The sequence below is a fragment of the Agelaius tricolor genome, unplaced genomic scaffold, assembly GCF_023055355.1.
Source record: "Agelaius tricolor isolate 1412-34295 unplaced genomic scaffold, bAgeTri1.0.p SCAF_22, whole genome shotgun sequence".
NCBI lineage: Eukaryota > Metazoa > Chordata > Aves > Passeriformes > Icteridae > Agelaius > Agelaius tricolor.
The window spans coordinates 266,436-287,375 of NW_027269282.1; the positions used below are offsets into that span (position 1 = coordinate 266,436).

Here is a 20,940-nt window from a genome sequence, read left to right on the forward strand (position 1 = left end):
TGGTTGTGATAGCCTCAGGGAGAGGCTCATTTATTTGCAATACAATCAAAGGGAGCAGTAGCCACAGGAAGGCAGGCAGCCCTGGTTTTGCTACAGAGCAGTGTTCTGCACAAGTAGAGCTGTGCCCCTCGATTTGGACTGCCCAGCTCTGTGTAACTCTGTTGGCAGCTCTCCCCACCCAAGCACTAGCCAGGTTTAAAGCTAAACTGAGGCTTACTTACATGCCTTGACATCAGCCTTGTAGTTGGACGACTACAAATAGTTACAAAAAGTAAATACATTATAACATTCAGTCTTTGATTAAACTAAATTTCATTCCCTAATGCTAAAGCATCTCTAAGCTAGATTCACCTGGCATGGTGAAGTACAAAAACTAAGACCACCCCCACTGGAGGTCATGATCTCCGTGCCTGGCAGACAGCTTTTCCCCTCTACCCTGGAATAAATTATGCAGCTCCACACCCTTGTGTGCACATCAGGCAGGATGTGGTAGTAAGGTTAACAGCTCGCTCAAGTCCAGATGCTCAATCTCTGGCCAGCCAGAGAAGCCACCCTCTTTGCTTCCCTGCTGCAGAGAGGCCAATTCCTGGCAGCTCGGCTGTGGGTGAGTGGCAGCAGGAGGAGCTGTCTGACAGCCAGCCCCTGCCTACAGAGCCGTGGTTTCTGCAGCAGTGATGCCGGCGTCCTTTGCCATCGCAGAGAAGATGCCCTGCTTCATGAGCAGCTCCGTGGGGCTGTCGAATTCCACAATCTGCCCAGCTTGCAGCACCATCACCCTGGCAGAAGGGAACAAGGCCTCAGCTCCCAGGATCTGAGAGGATAGCACAGCTGGTGCCAGCACTGCAGCCCTGAGCCACTTTATGTGGTTCTCCTCGCAGCAGTGCTGAGGGCACAGCAGTGAGAGGGCACAGCCCTCCTCCCTGTGTTATGGGTGACACACATAAGGTGTCAAGAGCAAATGCTTCTATGGTCTGTTGAAGGATCTCAAAAAATATTTCTCCCACAAAGGCAGCATTTCTGCATGGACATCCCTACTATTCTTCTGTTCTCTTCACCACTGTGTATTACTGCCCCAGGCTCTGCATCCACCCCTTCCCCTCTGGCTGCATTCTCGCTTCCGCTGCTGTCCACCTCTAGCCCCGTCCCAAGAATCCCCAGATGCCCACTGCCTTTGCCCTGCAGTATGGTCCCGTGGTACCTGTTGCTGTCCATGATGGTGTGGAGGCGATGGGCGATAGTAAGGACAGTGCAGTCAGCAAACGCACTCCGGATTGTTGTCTGGATTAAATGATCCGTTTCCAGATCTACGGCTGCTGTTGCTTCATCCAGGATGAGGATCTTGGCTTTGCGGAGAAGGGCCCGGGCCAGGCACACCAGCTGCCTCTGTCCAACACTGGGAGGAGATGAAGAGCATGAGTTACTAGACAGACACTAGTGGACCTTCTGCAAGCCTACTGCATCTCGCTGCTCTGACCCCAACACTGTCCCTGGCCTTTCCTCACTGACCATCTGCCACCCCCAGCACCACGTCCCTCAGCATATTACTCTCTGAGCCACCACTGAAGGGTTGGCTCACACTAGCTCGCTAAGAACCCTGACTCCTCTGCCATTTTCTTCCATTTTCACTTCCCAGAAACTTCTGTGCATCAGCCCTGGACAACCACTTTGCTGGAGGCTGCTGTTCCAGGCTGGTCCCTGGGATTTAGAGAAGGGAGGGGAGCTGGGCCTGCATCTGCTCCTCTGCTCACCTCAGGTTCTCCCCTGCCTCGCTCACGTGATGCAGCAGCCTCTCGGGAAGGCCTTGCACATAAGTCTTCAGGTGAGCCAGCTCCAGGGCCTTCCAGACCTCCTCATCTGAGTACTGGTCAAAGGGGTCCAGGTTCATCCGCAGGGTTCCAGTGAAGAGCACGGGGTCCTGCCAGGGACAGCACCGTGTTCAGCCCCACCACAGCCATTTAGCAGGGGCAATGGCTCCTGGCCTCCAAGTGTGGCCACATCCTGCTCACACCACTGCCTGCAGCTGGCAAGGGATGTGGTGACAGCCTGCTCACAGACCTTTGGCACGTCCACAGCACCCAGGGACACACTGAGGCCATGCAGTGCCTGCAGGGGCCATGCAGCAGTGGGATGTGGAAAGGCGGGGGTCAGCTCACCTGGGGGATGATGGTGAGGTTGTTGCGCAGGTCATGGAGGCCAATTGTTGCTATGTCCACGTCATCGATGATGATCTTCCCTCCAGCCGCCTCCAGCAACCGGAACAGGCAGTTGGTGAGGGAGGATTTTCCAGCCCCAGTCCGGCCCACAACCCCCACCTGTGGAAGCAGCTTATTAGACCAGATGACAGGGCTGTAGAAAACAGGGCAGATGCTCTCTATCTTGGTCTGGTGGGCCTTCCTGCCCTTACCATCACCCAGACTGTCTGCTTTAGTTCCTTTCCTGCAGCTCAAGTCCCCAGGAGCCACATCCCACCCCAGCGCACAGACTGAAGCCAAGAAGAAGAAACAGCTTTAACAGAGTAAAGAGTGTAGTGAGGGCAGAGGCACCTTCTCAGTGCTCCCAATGTTACAGGTGATCCCCTGAAGAACCAGGTCCAGTTCAGGTCGGTAGCGAACTTTGTAGTCAATGAACTGGATCTCGCCTCTGCTGGGCCAGCCACGTGGTGGACGCTTTTTTGTCACCCATGGAGCCTGGGGGAGGGCACAGGAGCATTAAGGGGGTTCACTCTGCAATGCTGACTAGCACCAAGCTGTGCAGCAGGTGTTTGCCCAGACCCTGGATCCCTCACCTCATTCTTCACGGTCGCGTACTCATGGACCCGCTCCACAGCCACGATGTTGGTCTCCAGCTCCGAAGATGTCCTCACCAGCCAGTTCAGTGTCTGGGTCACCTGCATGGCAGAACCAGAGGGTGCAGAGCTCAGTGGCACCCAGGGAAAACCACCTCCCACCTCAGCCCAGGGAATCATCCTGGGCACAAGCACACCTGGCCTTGTCCCTAATGCTCCACTGCTGAGGCACAGCCCCCCTCTCCCCAGCCCTTCAAAACTTTGCTGCAGCATCTCTGATCCACAGCAGGGCCATTTTCCTCCCCATGGCAGCAAGTATCCCACTCAGACTGGGATGAATATGTGCTTCCATGGCTCTATAGCCACTCCCCAGGTGATGGGACACCCCAAATAATCCCATTTCCATGGATCAGAGCTGGTGGCAGGGCAGCATCCTGCCAGCAGCCCAGAGCTCCCAGAGACAGCCCTGCCCCAGAAGGAGAAAATGCTTTCAGTGACTCACACTGAGAGCAGAGGAGACAGAAAGGCCCACGATGCCGCCCTCCAAAGTGCCCTTTGCAATCACTGCCAGGAGTGCAGAGAAGAAAACCACCAGGCTCCCAACGAACTCCAGACGGATGGCCAGCCACCTGCACCAGGAGAGGACAGCTGAGAGGGGCAGGAAGGCATCTGCCTGTGCCCAACACACAGCCTGCCAGTAACAGCACACTGCAGCAGCATCCCCCACAGCCAGCCCCGAGCCCAGCGCTGTGCACACTGCACACATTGGTGCATGTACACAGCAGGTCATCTGTGGCCAATTCTGCAAGCAGGTTCATTTATGTTACATAACCTATACATAACATCCTGTGCTGGTAGTGCCATGTATCAGAAGAGCCCCAAACATTCAACCCTCAAACACCCAAATCATTTACCAATAAGATTCAAAACCAGAAAGTGCTCACATTGCAGTCCTGCTGGGCCTGGAGGATCACCCTCTTCCCAGAGCATCTCAGCCCTTGACTGCACAACCCACCCTGCCAGCCTCTGGACACTTTGTAGGGGAGAATACTTTGGCTTTCAAAATCACCCTAACATGTCCCATTGCCGCAGATGGTGCCCCTCTCCTAAACTGCCCCAGTACCTATGCAGACCCTCAATGCTGAGACCAAAGGACTGTAGGGAGGGATCCCAGGGATCTCTCTCAGGACCCAGAAGCCCAGGCAGAAGTGCTGCTAGCTGTGCTGTGGCATAAGTGGTAAAACTCACCTATTCGATATTATCCAGGAATAAACACTTTTCTGATTTATGTCCATGGTGATCTCATTTTGCTTCAGGAACCGTTCTTGGTGTCCATAGGCCCGGATCACAGAAAGGCCTGACACTGTCTCACCAAAGTGGGAGTAGATGGGAGACCTGGTGACAGAGTCCAGACGCCTCAGCTGGCGTGACGTGGACACGTAGAAGCGCTGAAACGAACGGCATAGACTGGTTACCAACACAAAGCACAGCAGCCACCAAGATACTGCTCTCAGCAGGGCAGAAGCTTCACTCAGGGCCCAGTTACTCACCAGCACAAAATAGTAGAAGATGCTCAAGGGAATGATAACAACAGCGAAGAAGGGAGTGGCCAGGCAGATCACAATCAGTGTGCTAATGATGGCCATGAAACAGGAGATCCAGCTGCGGAAGGACATGGGAATGGTCTCATCTACCGTGAAGATGTCCTGGAGCATATAAAAAAAGTATAGAGAAGCAGTCAGCAACCCCAGAGAGAAGGAGAAGCCCAAAGGCCCCATACACACAGGGCTCCTACACACTCCTGTGATAATACAGTGCCAGACACTTGTAAAAATATCAGATCATCCTGAATTGGTGTTGTGGTCACAACCTCATTTAGGGCCACAGTCCATAGCTTGTAAACAGCTGAGTTAACAGAGAAACTTGTAGGTACACAGTTTGTGGTAACTGGGAGTGGAGCTGCAGCTGAGCCTCATCCCCAATGGGCTACAGCTGTGAAAAACAGGTGAACAGCATTGAAGGTAATGAGACATGGAGTGCCAAAGTGCACCGACCAATCACAAAAGGGTAAAGAGGACACACAGGTGTAAAACATGTAAGATAAAGGGTATAAAAGGTTGGGCTGAAAAGCAAGAAGAGCAGACACTTGCAGCCCTTTGAAGCGAAGTGATGTTGTACTGTATGGGCAGACACCTGAAGCCTTCTGATGTGGTATAGTGTCACTCTGGGCAAATGCTTAAAGCTTTCTGAAATTGTATGATGATACTTTGTATGTCATGGCCCTCTCAACTGCAACATATGCTGTGACAGAAACTTCCTATAATATTCCTCTGTTACACAGACCAGCTTTAAGAGCTGCATCTTCATCAGGACCTAGGATACAGGAGCAGTAATTGAAGCAAAAAGAGGGACAGGGCAAACTCCAGGTCCATGCAGGTGCACCCAGGTGTCCAGCTCGTCCTCATCCATCTCCTAGCCAGGCACCACATACTCTCTCAACTCAGAATAAACCCAGACCCATAGGCTTAATTTTAAGAGCCTCAAAAATCAAGAGATGGTACCAAAGGAAGAAGTGGAGAAGCATCACACTTGAAATTACCTGTTTGAGGTCTTTGACTTTCACTAAGATAGAAAAGATTGTAGATTTTGCTGGAAGTCTATAAACAGAAGGGCTTCTTATTGTGGGACATGAGCTCAAGGCTCTTACCTCTCTTAGTCATCTACTATGGACCCTCTTCTGTTTCTCCACATCCTTCTTGCCCTGGTGACTCCAAAGAGGACACAGTATCCAGGTGTAAGCTCCTCAGCACTGAGCAGAGCAAGTAACAACTTCCTGTGATTTGCCACACTGCCTTTCTGATAAAGCCCAGGATGTGGTTTGGCTCAGTCAGCCTTGCATCCCCATGTCCTCCTGGTCCCTTCCTGGCCTTTACCTGGGCCCAGCTCTGCAGTGCTCAACAGGAGCAGGGTTATGCCACTACCCAACGCTCTGCAGATGTGGTGGAACAAACCTTCTGTGTGTTGGGGCTGTTCTCTTACCTTGGCAAAGCGATTGATGATGCGGCCCACCGGGGTGGTGTCGAAGAAGCTCATGGGCGCGCGCAGGATGTTGCTGAGCAGCTGCTGGTGCATGACACGGGAGGCTCGCATGGCGCCCTGGGCACACAGCATGGTTGCAAAGAGCAGGAAGACAGCTGCAAGGAGAGCACGGGGCTGTCACCAGCTCATGGGTGACACTGGCCCCAGGTACCCTTTGGCTTGATGGACACACCAAGCAGTGCCAAGGCAGCAGCTCTGCAGCGAGCCGCTGGGATAATCCTGCATCCCTCCTTCTTGGGAGGCCCCAGCAACTGTGTCCCAGCACAGGGGAGGAACACTAACCCTATTGGAAAGCCTTGGGCCCTAGCACTATGTCTAATCTGATTAAGGAAAATTATCTTAAACTGAGGGGGCAACACAGACTTGGGACAATTTCTGCTGCTTTCAGACTGGTGTGTGTCCACAATTCAGCCAGGAGCTGGAAGGAAGGCAGCAGCAGGCAAATGAACAAAATGCTGGGTCCCCTGCTCCTTACCGCACTGCTGGCTGCAGGCCTTGCAAGTCATATCCCTCCTGGACCACACAGAGGAGGTGAGTGGGACCTGCTGTCCTCCCACACTGACCTTGTGAGAGCCCCAGTGCCCCAAAGACACCAATGCGCAGGTCCCGCAGCTGCGTGGGGTAGCTCTGGTTCTGGTAGCGCACAGAGTCGTCGGTCCAGTCACTGAGCCACAGGTTGCTCCCCACGTAGGCCACGTATTGTCCAACGTAGCCCATGACAATCCAGAAGGTAAAGCACAAGCCAACAGCACGCAGGTACCGCAAGTACATGGAGAACTTCACCTGTGGACCAACTGAGCCTCAGACCGCAGGCAGTAACACCCAGCACAGCCTTGGGGCTCCACCTTGCTGCCCACCGTGCTCCCCTCCACCACCCCACCCACCAGTCCCAGGCAGCTCTGTCTCCTTGGCTGTGGAAGCCCACACCAGCTTCTCTGAGCCACAGTCAGGGTCTGGCAGCACTTGGCCAGAGCAGCACAGTGCTTCACCCCCCATGCTCCTCACCCTGCCGGTTTCCACAGCTTCTTTCTCGATCAGTTGCTGTCCCTTCAGCTTCTTCGGGGGCTCCTCCTGGGCCTTCTTCTGGGAACTGGTGCTCCTTTTACTAAGGCTGCAGGGAGGTGATGAGTACCATTAGTCATATGGTGTTGAATTGGTCCTAATCTCCTGGGGGTCCATCCCTGTGCTGCACTGGGTCTTCAGTGGTGGAGTCCTCTGGAAAATAATGTCCTAACTGGGGCAGCTTTGAGTGAGCCTTGTGGAAGCACTAGGCATGTGCAGCCATAGAATTAAAGCCTCATTCCCAAAGGCAGAACTAGCCATCAGCACAAGTTTCAGGGAAGAGTGCAGAGTAAGGCTGTGGCACACTAGAGTGAGTAAAGGCAAAATCAGATGCTCCTGACCCACAGCAGCTTGTGGTAGGAGCAGGCAGGGAGGCTCCCAGCAGGAACTCCGTGGGAAGCCCCCACATCCCTGTCTCTGAGGGAGCAGTGCTTGTGGCAGGGGAAAGAGCTGAGAGCTCAAGTCATGGCCCACCTGCGACTCAATTTTCTCTGATGGATGCTGGCCTCTCGCTTCAGGGTCATTGTCACCACGTCTTCAGTGCGCTCCTCCATGCAAGGATCCACAGCTTCATCAGCCTCCTCTTCATCCCCAGCTAGAGCAACAGCTACAAGCACAGGGATGAGGGAAGGTAGGGTCAGGCACTGAGGAAAGAGCAGATCCCATACACCACACCTCTGCTCCGTGCCATACCCCAGGCCGTGGCTGTGTCCTACCACCACGTATCACACCTTCTCCAACCTTGCTGCAAGACCAGCACAGCAGGAGGAGGAAGAAATGCATTGTGCTGGAGAGAGAAGTGATAGGGGACATAGGGCTAAAGGCCTGCTCAGAGGCAATCCCTCCTGCTGACTCCTCCCAGCACCACTGGCCAGACCTCAAGCAGGGATTTGTGCTAGTTTAGTAGTGCAAGATCTGGTAGTTCATGTCACTCCAGCTCAGAAGCATCTCCTTGAGCAGGTGGAGGTGGGCTCTCTGAAGACATACTGGGAATAGCCAGGCTGCAGCAGGACAACTGGGCTGAGCTCTGACAGGGTAAGCACCCACCTGACCTCACACCACTGCTACCCATAGCACTGGGGGATATGATAAAGATGAAATATTATCCAATGGGATGTTTAGAACTAACCAAAGGGTCTTTCTGACCTCAGCATCACAAAAATATTAAGCCTGTTGCCACATAAGATTTTGGGACCCATAATAAATGAACTAAAAAGGGAGTAAAAAAGTTAAACAGGTCCTGTGCTGGATGTTCAACATAATGCTTGAATGCAAGTCTTGGTCAGAAGTTATTGTGCTGCTGATTGCCTGAAGCTGAGAAGGATTCACAGCAGCCACCACTGGTGCCTGGGTTGGATAGGGCCAGGTCAGGCTGACACATCAGACCTTCATATCCCCAAGATACACCCACAGCCACTCTAACTGCCACAGCCCCACTCTGTTCCCATACCTGCAGTATTTTCCTCTGAAACATCCTCCTCCTGATTTCCATACAAGTTCAGGAACTGGGAAAAGGCCCCCTTGTTTGCAAGCAGGGTGCTGTAGGAGCCATGCTCAGACACTGCTCCTGCTGTCAGCACCACAATGTTATCGACCTGGGGCAGGAAACTGATACTGTGCGTCACCAAGATCCGTGTCTGCAACAAAGGGGTGCAGGGTAGTGATCATCAGAGCACCCCTCATCCCCAGCCATGGCTCTGCAGGCTCTCCATCTCCCACTTGGGGACTTGTCTGCTTAGCAATGCCTGGCTATGAGGACACAGGGTACCCCTCTGGGGACTCCTGAGGCCTCCCCTGCCTGCTGCAGCCCCCTGTGAAAGCTGCAGGATTCCCCTCTGTCCCAGGCAAGCAATCTCAGACTTCCTCGGATGGCTAACACCACACCAGTGCCACTCCTGCCTGGCTGGGGGGGTGGGTTGGAGGGTGTGGGTGCTCACCTTCTTTTGCAGCAGCCCTTTTGGCCCCAGCACGTGCTCGAAGAGGTACTTGCCTACGTGGGCATCCACGGCCGAGAGCGGATCATCCAGCACGTAGATGTCTGCGTCGCTGTACACCGCCCGCGCCAGGCTCACCCGCTGCTTCTGGCCCCCGCTCAGGTTGATTCCCTGGGAGGAAGGGAAGGACCTCCCTGCACATGGGGCTGGCACAGGGCAACTGCTCTGGCCTCTGCTGCAGGTGCTATCGGAAACCCCTGGTGCCCAGGGCTGATACCTTCTCTCCAATCTCTGTCTGGTCACCTGCAGGCAGCAATTCCAGGTCTGGAAGGAGGGCACAGGCCTTGAGAACCTGCTGATACCTGGCTTCATCCACTTCCGACCCAAAAATGATGTTGTCTTTCAGTGTGGCATTCTGAATCCAGGCCTGCTGGGGGACATAGGCTAGGGAGCCCTGGAAGGAGAGACAAGAACCTGTCAGCCTGAGCACTGACACCTCCTGCAGCCTGTCCTTGCCCAGAGCCACCACTCTGGGACAGTCCTGCTCTACTTCTCTGCTGAGCTCCCAGGCAGCTCCAAAGCCCTATGGACCAGCTGGCTCCTCTCACCTGGATGTTGATGTGTCCCTTGATATTCTCCATCTCCCCGAGCATGGCTGACACCAATGAAGACTTGCCTGAGCCCACAGCCCCCACCACAGCCACCAGGCTCCCAGGTGTGATGTCCAGGGTGACACTGCAAAGACATAAGGGCTGAGGAAGCAGCACTGCCAGGCCCCTCATCAGTTCCTGAGTGGGACAGGGCAGTGTCTCTGGGACACTCATGCCTAGCAGCACTGAGAGGTGGTTGCCCTCCCCAGCTAATAACACAGAAAGCCTCCCCTGCCCAGCCCTCTGTCCCCTGATGGAGCACTCACTCTCTTATGGCAGCGTTGCCATCCTGCTCCCAGGCAAAGGTGGCCTCTGAGAAACGCACAGCACTGCCTGCCAGAGAGAGATGTCCCTCAGAGAGGGGAAAGCCCAGGGCTGGGCCAGCCTGAGGCCCACAGGGAGCAATCTGGAGGTTCACCTGCCTGCAATGGGGTTGTGGTGGATAGCTGAGGTGTCCAGGTCTTCTCCACTCAGGTAGCGCTCCAGCCTCACAGTTGACACATTGACCTGCCATGGTGGAAAGAGGATGAGGATGGCACATGGGCGTGGGTGGGCTGGCAAGAGCCCCATAGGCAGAGCATCACATCACAGTCACCACCCAACCTCTGGGCCCCAAACCTGTGGGGTTATGCAGGTGAGTGCTGTCCCACCCCAGTGCCAGCAGAGTCCTGTGTGCTGAGCCCTGGGGGTCCATCACACACCTGAGCCCCATCTGCTGCTTTGGACAGAGGTCATGGGATGCCCCTGCACCCCCTGCCCCAGGTAAGGCCTGACCTGCACCAGGGCAGAGATGACCATGGGCAGCGTGGCCATGGGGAAGCGCAGCACATTGAAAAGGGAGATGGCAGTGAAGGCCTTCTGTGCATCCAAGATGTTGTTCTCATCCACAAGCACGTAGACAGCAAAGCTTGCCAAGGAGACCTAGGACAGATATAAGGGAAAGCCACCATCAGTGTGTTTGTGTGCAGCCCAGACCCTCAAATTACCCCAAGGCCTCAGCAGTGCTTTCATGCTGGGGACCTGTTCCCCTCCTGCTTCTGTTCTCCCTTGGGCCCCATTTCACCACCCTGATGGGACCTCTTCCTTTCCACCACAGCTCTCCTGCCAGGAACCAGAACCATAACCTATATCCCCCAGCCAGCCCCTTCCTCGCTGCAGAAACACTCCAGCTGAGGTCCCAAATACTTCCCATCCCCTTGGCCACAGCCCAGCCCCAGCTCAGAGGAAGGGACACCCTCCCCAGGGCTGTTGTCACTCACTCACCAGGAAAGGAGCACATGTGAAGGCAAAGATAGAGACTGACTGCAGGTAACCAAAGTTCGCCAAGTTCTTGAGCTCACGAGCCCGGATCTCATTAACTCGCTTCTCAAAGGAGGGCTCCCAGGCAAAAAGCTTCAGGATCTGCAGGGTGAGCAGGGTGAGCAGGTGCTGGTGTCACAGGAATGCCCCCCTCCACACTCAGCTCACTGGTGGCCAGCACCTCCATCACCTGGCTTGCCCAGAAGCCAACTGGCCACTGCATCTCCCCTCTGCTGTCCTGCTTACAGCATTTCCCCACTGCACTCCCACTCCCTCACTGCCAGCTCCTCTGCCACCATGCCACTACCACAGCCATGCAGAAAACTCACTCTTGGCTTCCAACTCTTAGTCCAAGTATCCAGAGCTCCTCCTCAGCCAACTTTTCAAAAGATGAGGCAGCTGAGGGAATTGCTCAGACCCAGACCCAAGCTAGACTAACACTGGTGCTGTAGGGTTATAGAGGTGCTGCCTCCAGGGACAGTGCACCAAGAAGAGGGGTGCAGCAGCTGCCCAGAGAGTCTCCACTCCACTGCCCACCTTGATTCCATTGAGGATTTCAGTCATTATTTTCATGCGTGCATCCTTGTTCTTCATGTTACTCTCCTACAAACAGAAGAGCCAGACATCACCTGAAGCAGACAGCAGCTCACCCTTGGAAATCCATCTGGGCTGCCACAGGAAAGGGAAGGATGAGCTCCACAGCCCAGAGGAGTCATCCTATGAAGCTGAGCCTTGGCTCCCTGTGGCTCTGGACAAGTTGGGGAAAAACACCCCCCTACTGTCAGGTAGAAGCTAAAGCTTTATCTTATGGGTGGCAATATCTCATTTTTAGCCCTCAAGGCTGTGCCCAGTCTGGTTCAAGTTCAGCTGTGATGGTAGAACAGATCTCACCTATCTCCTACTCATGGCAGCTGATCTCCTCTGGCTCAGGCTGGAGGCACCCCCAGCCCAAGTGAGATCAACTTCCTAGGCTGGGAAAGATCCAGAGCACAAAAGCAAAGGGTAGGGAGTGTGGCAAATGAGGGAGGGCAGCAACAGTGGGGTTGGATGTGGGAGACCAGGGAGGATACTGCACCCACCACTGACCTGAATGGTTTTGGCCTTGGCAACCAGGAATGCGTTTATGGGGAGCAGCAGCAACAAGGCTGCAATGCCAGCCAAGACAGAGGGGCCCAGCTCTCCCCAGAGGAAGACAATGGAAAGGATGATTTGCAGGGGGGATGACCACAGCTGGTGAATAAAGTTGGCCAAGTCCATGAACCTCTGGGCATCAGCTGACATCAGATTGACAGTCTCTCCCACCGTGGACTCCTTGCGGGTGGCTCCGGACATGGTGAGCGACTGGAAAGAGAAACCTCAGTCAGCAGAGGCCAGCCTGGGAGCAGCCCCGCTGCCAGCAGCATGGCTCAGAGCAGGGAATCAGCAGACCAGGCTGAAACCACTTCTGGGTTTGCTCCTGGTGCTTCTGTACTGGGCACCAGTGCTCTCCTCACTGCCTGCACACCTGGAGCCACTGGGTGCAAAGAAAAGCACCCTGTGCAGGAATCCGAGGTGTTGTGCACCTGCCCCAGGTGCTGCACTGCTCTGAAGAGAACCCTGCCCCAGCCCCTGGTAGCTGTCAAACACATGGCTGCAGCACCCAGGTCCCAAGCAGAACTAGGGCTCTCAGTGTCCTCAGGGCTGGGTGGGTGTCCCCCAAGCTCTCCCTCTGCCTTCTGAGGAGGAAAGTGCACACACCCCAGGCTGATGGGGCAGGTGCATGATTTTATCCACAGCCCAGCTTGGAGGAAGCCAACAGGGATGATGACAGGACCATACAGACCTTCTTGTAGATGGCAGCGATGAGACTGGCTCGCACATTGATGCCAAGCTGGAAGCACAAGCTGAAGTGCTGCTGCAGGCAGAGGGACTGGATCACTGCTGTCAGGAAGAGCAGGATGGCATACAGATAGCCTTGCCAGGCAAAGGCATCCTCATCTGACACAAAGGCAATCAGCAGCCTGGCAGGGAAGGAAGCTCATGAGACACACAGCCTACTGAGACACACCCAAGCAGGATGCTCCCAGTGAATGCAGGGGGAGCATCCTCACAAGAGTGGTGAGCCAAACCCTGCCCCAGAGAGCTGGCTCGATGCTCAGCAAGCTGGGAACCCTGTTCTGCCACAGACAGGGCAGAGGGTCACTAATGGAAGAGCATCCACAGCAGAGAGACTGTGCTGCTCTGCACAACACACCAGGGAGGCCCTGCTGGGCTGAGCTGCACTGGCTCTGGAAGGGCCCCAAAAAGAGCCAGGACTGTCTCCAGGGAGGGAGCAGGGCTGCACAATAGGATGCAAGGGAGCAGGATAACACACATAAGAGTGTGCTATCCTGGCAGACAGCTCAGATCAGTTCTTTGTTAAACTGTACCCCAACACATTCTCCTCTTTTTGGTGAGGGTACAAAATGTCCCCAGGTTCTGTGGCTGGGAGAGGCACACCTGGAGATGGTGGGGCTGGATACAGAGCACACACTGGGAGATGGTGGGGCTGGGAGCAAAGTCAGGACAGAGAGAAAGGACTCACTTCAGCAGCTGGGGGCTGACAAACACAAGGGCATCATGCACCACCTTGAATGCCACTGCTAGCAGGAGATTCTGCTGGAAGGTCTTGCCCAAGGTTTTTATCAACCAGCCCCTGGGGTAATCCTTGGGAAGGCCTGAGTCCTCATTGTCTCCCTTCTTCTTCTTCTTCTTCTTTGGCTGCTTCTCCTCCTAGAGGAAAGCCCACACAGAAGTGAGGGAGCTGGTTGTACACACATCCTGCATCTGGAAGGATGCTTTAGGGCAGCACCTCACTGACCCCAGATCAGGTATCCTGAACAAAGCCTTGGCTTTAGCTCCTGTCACACTCCCTTTCACTGATCTCTGCTTATGTCATACACAGCCAAGACTAGACCTTCTCTTTTGTACCAAAGACAATTGTTAAAACCCAAACCAGCCTGAACCTCTCAGGCAAAAAATCAGGGAAAAATCATGAAGAATCTGAGGCCAGGGGTGGTCATGGAATTATGTTCCCTCTGACCTCATTGCTGGAAAGTAACTGAGGTAGATAGACATAAGGGAACTGCTTGTACTGCAGATTTGAGGGTGGTTCCTGTCTTTATGTAAGGCAGAAAGATGGAGACTTTCTCGGTCTCTCAAAATATGGGGATCTGCCAAGGACATGACAGGAAGACCCTGCCATGGTTTCCCCTATCCTTGCCCATGGTCCCGTGGGATCAAAGAAGGGAACTGCAGGGAGGTGAGGTGACCCTGCTCCCTGAGGCTGGACCTGGGTGTCTCAGTCTCACACGAGAGCAAGAGTAGGAATGGATTTACCAGCACCAGGATGTCTTGGCTCTGGGCCTTGCTCATGCTGTTCCCATGGTCTGGGTCACCTTCCTGGCGCCTCTTCTTGCGTTTCCGTTTCTCCAGTTCTGCCCTGGCCTTCTGCATTGCAGTCTTCATGTTCTTCTCAAAAGCAGTGTAAAGAGCCTTTGTCTTGTCTTTATCTTTCAATTCCCAGACATCCTCTATCTCCAAAGGCTTGCGATAGCCCTTGAAAACCATGCTGTGGGACAGAGAAATCCAATGACATTTGTTGGAGACTCCTGCTGCAAATGCAGAGCCTTCACACCACCCTGGCCCTGGGCTCAGGCTGCACGGGCTGCACCCAACGTGGTGCCTCTCCCAGCCTGAGCTGCAGGCTCCCCTCAGGCACCCCTGCACTTTGCCAGCCCGACCTCCCTCAGAGCCCTGCTCACCTGGTGTACCATTCAAAGGTGATGGAGCTCAGGAAGGAGGCTGTCGCCTGTGGGTTCTGTGGTACAAAGCAAAGGGGGTACTGAGAGATTGTTTATCTGGGGGATGGTTTTGACAAAAGCTGCTTTAGCACCCCCAGCCATTAAGGAGCCTCATAGGTTTCAAACCGTGCCAGCTCCAGCCCCAGAAACCTCAGCTCAGAGCCAGCCACAGCCCACGCTGGACACACATGCAGATACCCCAGGCTCCAGCTCTTACTGAGCCCTGTGCTGAAGTCTTCAGGTCCTCCCAAGGAGCCTGGAGCCTGCACGGAGCCTGCCCTGCCCCACACAATGCTCAGGATGTGGCGCCCCAAACGCAGTCCCTGTAGTCCTCATACCTTCTTCCCAATTTCCTTTGTTTCTGGGGCAATATCTGAGAAGCCTGAGACAAGGAAGAGCAGCAGCTGGAGCCCATAGGAGATGAAGAAAAGGATAAACTGTGGCAGGTCAGAGATTGGTTCCTGCAGAAATGGAAAGCCCAGGGTTATTGCTAGGGACTGTCTCAAGGCCCCTGGTACTCAGAGACAAGATCCATCCCCTGGCTGAGCCAAACAGAGCAGTGCAAAACTCGCTCTGAGTCCTGGATCAGCTTCCCTTTGCCACCTCTCCCTGCTTCTCCCCGACCTCTTCCCATAAGTGTTTAAGTGGAGAAATTAGTCCTGGAGAGTTTATACTTCTGCAAAGAGACAGGATGAATTCAAACAGGGATTCCTTCCCAGGTCTTTTGTGGTTCCCCAAGGTCCCCAGGGCAGCTGGGACCCCAGTGATACCACAGAGAGCTTGTCAAGAGAAGAGTATGAGGAAGCTTGTTTGGGAGCAGAGCAAGACCACGTTGAAGCACAGAGCTTCCTGTGAAACCCAACCTGCAGGGCTCTCCGGACGAGCGACTGGAATGGCAGAATCCCACAGAGAAGGGAGAGTGTCCAGAAGCAGAAAAGCACCCCCGAATCTCTGCGCAAGCAGGAGCGCCGTGCATCCTGCACCAGCAGGACCATCATCTGGGGAAAGAAAATCAGAGCTGCAGGACGAGGGCTGGCTCTAAAAGTGCCTTTGGAGCGTGTGTCCTGGGATGCCAGCACACATGGTCTGCTGGGATTCACTGCCTTGAAAACCCTGAACACACCACCAACCCTTCATAAGCTTCAGAATTAATTATAGAGGGCAAACGTTTACTTCAGGAAGACATAAGATCAGGTTTGAATGCACCCTGATGTTACAGCAGGGCACTATTACTCTTTCTAGCTGTTCTCTCTCCAGATTCTCAGACATGTCAAGCCATGAGGGGTCACACCCTGTCTCCAGCACCTTGCCTCCAGACCTGGAACTGAACCCAGATCACATTCCAGCTGTGCAGCCTCTCTGGTGAGTCCCCTTGCCTTATCATCTCACATGGACTCTGCATGTGAAACTAAATGACATGACAAAATAAGAAGGAAAGCAAATGAAGGTCTTATTTCGCTTTGAAGTGTAGCTCCTGAGCATTTGTTAAGACTGTTAGAATACTCCATGTCTCACACAAGATGTCTGTAACTGCCATGCACATATTCCATCAAGCTAATAGCCACTAGATCCTCTTTAGCCAGCTCTCTCCTCTGCCTGGGCACCCACGGTACTTCCTGGTGCTCTGCCCAAAACTGAGCAGCAATGTAAAGGAAGCTGTGAGACATCAGAGCAGCAAGCCATGGCCTGATGTTCACACTGCAAAATCAGTCCTTTGAAAAGCACACTGCTCCTAGTGAAATTCTGTCAGGGACTCAGCTACACTTGCAGGCATAGAATCATCCCAGTTTTAAGGATAACAGCAGTGAGTGCTGTACAGCCAGGCACCTGCCCTCAACATATCATCCTCACGCACCACCCACACAGGTTTGGGGCTAGTCCCACCCAATTTCCAGGCTACCCCTGCCCCGTGGACACAGCTTCCCCCTGATCTCTGTGCTAGGGAAGCCTCGTTCTGCTCGGTGCTGCAGTGTCACAGCATGTTCAGGCTGAGCCCTTACCCAGGTGGCGATGTACAGGCTGGGGTTGGTGTACTGCACGGCTGGCACAGCGCCCTGCTCCGCATCTACAAATGCCAGCGCCAGCCCCGCCACCGCCGTCAGCACCAGCAGAGCAGCCAGCACCTGTGGAGAGAGGGCCAGCCCATTGGGGACACTGGAACCACTGGGAGACTGTAACAGAGTTCAGCGTAAAATACACCCTTACAGCCTTTTCAACCCAGAGTTGGCCTGGGGCAGCTTTCAACCCTGTGAATGTGCCACAGCTCCACAGGAGCACTGCCATCATTTTCAGTTTGGAAGATAGCAGCCCACAAGATGAGAGGCCCCAGTACACACTCTGCCCTCCCTCCCAGTGCATCTCTCCCTGTTATGCCCTCTGTCCCAGACATGCCTCCTGCTGGACTCCCCTTTACATTTCTGTCCTGGATTGTTCCCTGTCCCATTCCTCCTTCCCTCCCACACCTGACTGTAGCACAGAATCCTTCCACTCATACTACCAACACCTCAGGCTGCTCCAGCCTGTCATCTGTGCCCCCTCAGCTCCATTCTACCTGTTTGATGATGTAGAGTTTGGTCACAGAGGATTTCTTGGCTCTGGATTTGCACATGGGCAGGAGCTGCCATGGGGCCAAAATCCAGAAGAAGCCAAGGGGGATCCAGACCAGCACAGTCTGCTGGAAGCACACCGGCAGGTCGGCATCCGGACGAGCAAGGTAGGAATCATTCTGGGGGCAGCAAGGACAGAACACCAGGTCACATGCAATGGCTTGGCTCTCACTTGGCACACAGGACAAGAGCCAACACTACTACAGGTCCTGCCCACCCAACTCCATGCCATTGCATCCCCCCTTCAACACCCACCCTCCTGGCTGAGCATTTCAGCACTCGGCCAAGGTCCGGGTGATATCCCCATCCCCATCTCTGCTGGAACGAGAGATGGCCACCCCTTGCTGGAGCCAAGCCAGCAGAAGCAGCCGAAGCCAAATCATTCTCCAGATGTCCGTACAGGCTGTCCTATGTTCCCAGGAAGGCTAAAACAGGACAGAGCTCAGTAAGAGAGGCGTCATTGCCTCACTGTCTGGTGAACACTGTGCAGGCAGTGCACAGCACTCAGTGCCACGGCACTCCTGGACAAACCCCACACCCTCTGCTGACCACTGGCACTTGTGTCTCACTGGCAGGACAGGCTGTGAGCCTTGGAACCCACTGCCCTCCCCACAGAGGGGCTGTCCTACCCAGAGAACAGGCACAGGGGATGATGCAGTCACTCACCCAGAAGACAGAGCCACAGAACTTCTCCAGGGCTGCTGACATAGCTCGGGGAAGGAGAAACGGCAGCTCCTTCCTCTCGCTCTGCCCAACTGAGAGACCTGGGCAGATGCTTGGGATAAAAGTCCCCCCACACCCTCAAGCGGTCTTGGGACAAAAAACTCTGACGACCCACAGTTATTTATTAACTCGGTGCTATTGCACAACCCTACAAACCAAAGCAGTGACCAAAAGGGCTTGGGAAGCTGCACAGCTCAGGAGCAGAGAGCAGAGGAAGACCCAAGGAAGAGACCAAAGGGGAGATACAGGGAAGTCACAGAGTCACTGCAGGACACCACAGCCACTGCTCAGAAACCATAGCCTTGATCAATGCACACCAACAGACACAAACTCGTCTGGACCTGCTGAAGACGTTACTTTGATGCAACAGATCTCTCTGGTGAGAAGCATGCTGAATGCCAACAAAAAGTCCAGCAAAGGCTGGTCCCACAGTGGCTGGTGCCACTTGGCAAGGGGGCCCATGACACCAGCAGTGCCCCTGGCCTGGGAATCTGCAGTGTCAGGCAGCTGAGCTCACCACATGCTGTACTGGTCTTTCTGAGTCTTCAGGATCCAGATTCCTTTTACTAATTTCCAGTCTGCAGGGCCTGAAGATTTTCCAAATTCCTTCTTTTGCTTCTTTCTTTCCCACATTTCCATGTTGTCTGTGTGTTATGGCAGTTGGCTGACCACAAAACCCCAAAGAGACTTTGAATCTTCATGCTAAGGTAACCCCCAACATCTGACAGAAAGAGGATGACTCCCAAGGAGACTGACTGCCACTGAACCCTTGTTGCTTAGGAAGGCCTAAGTGTGACAGGAACACATGGGGACAGTGCTACTAAGGCTAGAACTGGATTTGCTTTATCATGTGTGGTTTTGGGGAACAGCAGATAAAGGAGGACAGTAGGGTGACTGCAATTATTGTGCTGTCTCATTGTACACGGAGTTACAAGATAACTCAGAAGTCAAGGGTGACATGATGAGTAATTCCTCAGGAACCATCAATACCTAAGAAAGGCTCAATGTCCAACTCAGTGGTTAATTATTAGCAATTTCTCTGATTAAATCCACATGTTTTTGTAAATAAAACTATCCATAGTGCTACGTCCTCCAGGCCAGAACCATTACACTGCTCATGAGAGCTGTAAACTGATGCAATGAGTAAGAAGTGAATGGAGCACTCACTCAGCCCTTCTCCATCTGGACTGCTGATGTGATTTGTCTTTCTGGCACTGGCAGAGGTGTCCTCTGGCCTTGCTCAAAACCACTTGGAGCACTGCTGCCAAGGGGCACACTTGTTTATGACACCTCCCTACATAATGCCCCATCCCATTGTTTATCTCAGTTTTTAGTACAGGTCACATCTCATCCTCACCCTGGCTTTGGTCTCTCACTCAAGAGTTGAAGTGTTGCCCTCAGCGTAGGATTCCACTCCCTCTGATGTTCAAAGCAAGCATAACCCACTTTCTCTACCCTCACAGCTGGGGCATGCTCCTCTTAAAAACCCACAAAGCTTTACTGTCCTTCAGCTCCTTCCCTAAATCTTCCTCCACTAAAATACCCAGAAAACATTCACTGGGACCAAGGTGATCTAAGTAGCACCTCTTTGGCCAGCAATACCATCGTATCCCTGTGCTCCCCTCTCTTTATCCATCTGTTATACAGCATGTTATAGCTTTTCAAAACTAGGTATTGATTCGTGCCTGTCTCACACAGGGTCTGATCCTGAGGTCTCTGCCAGGCAATCAGCCAAACTGCTCCAGCCCTCACTGCTCGCATCTTCTCTGAAGTTTCTCTGCCTCGTCGTGTTCTTACCCCATGTTCAAAAACATGAGGCAGCCTGGTCAGCAGAATATTCTCACCTTAATTATCATTATTATGATACTTACATATTATTATGATGATTGGTAGCCCAATCTTAACAGAGCTACCAGTATCATAATCACGACCATGACTCATAAAATCTCAACATAAGTCATGAACTCCTATGAACTCTCATGAACTCTCTATTGACCATAATAATAAATTTAAACACTCTTTCCAAGTTTGGATTCTTCCCTAAAGCCTGCACATTTGTCAGTGCTGAAGCAAGCTCTGACACCAGCACCATGCAGTCACTCCCTTCCCAGTTCCTCTGTTAAGAACTTAAGTTCCCAAGGTATTTTTGGAGACACCAATACCTCTGATGGATTCATGTGAAAAAGTGGATGTACCCTTTAAACTGAAAATATGTAGTCTTGATGATAGGTTTTCAATAATGTGATTGTATTTAAGGTGACAAAGGTGCTGCCACCTTGTCAGGTATCACATTTTTTCCATACATCCTCACAGGCTGTAAGCTATTGCCAAGATGGGAAATCTGTAACCAGCATTTTTGTCCTGAGGTCCAATGTCTTGGCTGTCAGAGGGATCCTCTTCAGCTTTGTGATCTTTTACAGAAGAGCAGGCAGGATGGATAAAGGTGCTTTACTTCTAGGACTCTACACTTCTAATGCACCCTCTGATACCATTTAAATCTTTCACTGGGTATTTTACAGCTGAGTCTGAGGCTTCAATCCTGACTAGGCAGCAATGATCCAACAGGCACATTCCCCAAACACTGTCTAGAAAACAAGCAGTTTATGCTTTATGTTGGGACAAGGACCTGGAAACTCCCCTAGAAAAAGCAGCTTGTCCTCCCAAGAAATCTCACACACCAACCCCACCTCATGTACTGAGGACCCACAGCCCAGGATGGCTCACAGCTTCCTCACCCCATCAGCCAGGTGCTTCTCACCACTTACACCTGCTGCATTGCTAATCCCCACCTATGCTGCTGGCTGACCACAGCTGGCCTTGTTTCCCAGCTGTGGCCATGGTGTTTCCCACCCTGGCATTCTGGATGTGATTCTGTATTCTCTGGCACAGCAGGGTCCCAATTCAGGCTATGCAACATGGGTCACGGTCTTACCTGAAAACATAAACAAACTCTAGAAAAGC

At 53.3% G+C, this 20,940-nt stretch overlaps 1 protein-coding gene across 1 annotated transcript; it reads right to left on the reverse strand.

The window, feature by feature from the left end:
* Positions 1-20,808, reverse strand: ABCC2 (ATP binding cassette subfamily C member 2). The gene is made up of 32 exons (XM_071446397.1): positions 17,923-20,808; positions 17,202-17,375; positions 16,651-16,773; positions 15,514-15,648; positions 14,989-15,111; positions 14,612-14,667; positions 14,187-14,418; positions 13,393-13,580; positions 12,652-12,829; positions 11,916-12,170; positions 11,367-11,432; positions 10,794-10,931; positions 10,305-10,451; positions 9,949-10,037; positions 9,797-9,859; positions 9,489-9,615; positions 9,158-9,334; positions 8,884-9,051; positions 8,397-8,583; positions 7,421-7,553; positions 6,890-6,995; positions 6,448-6,667; positions 5,825-5,979; positions 4,336-4,491; positions 4,034-4,233; positions 3,288-3,414; positions 2,786-2,887; positions 2,544-2,687; positions 2,154-2,312; positions 1,749-1,915; positions 1,199-1,393; positions 1-776 (listed from the first exon to the last, which is right to left on the reverse strand). Exons 1-32 carry the CDS (start codon positions 17,962-17,964, stop codon positions 647-649), a joined length of 4,662 nt encoding a protein of 1,553 aa, XP_071302498.1. The 5' UTR covers positions 17,965-20,808; the 3' UTR covers positions 1-646.
* Between the last annotated feature and the right edge of the window lie 132 nt (positions 20,809-20,940).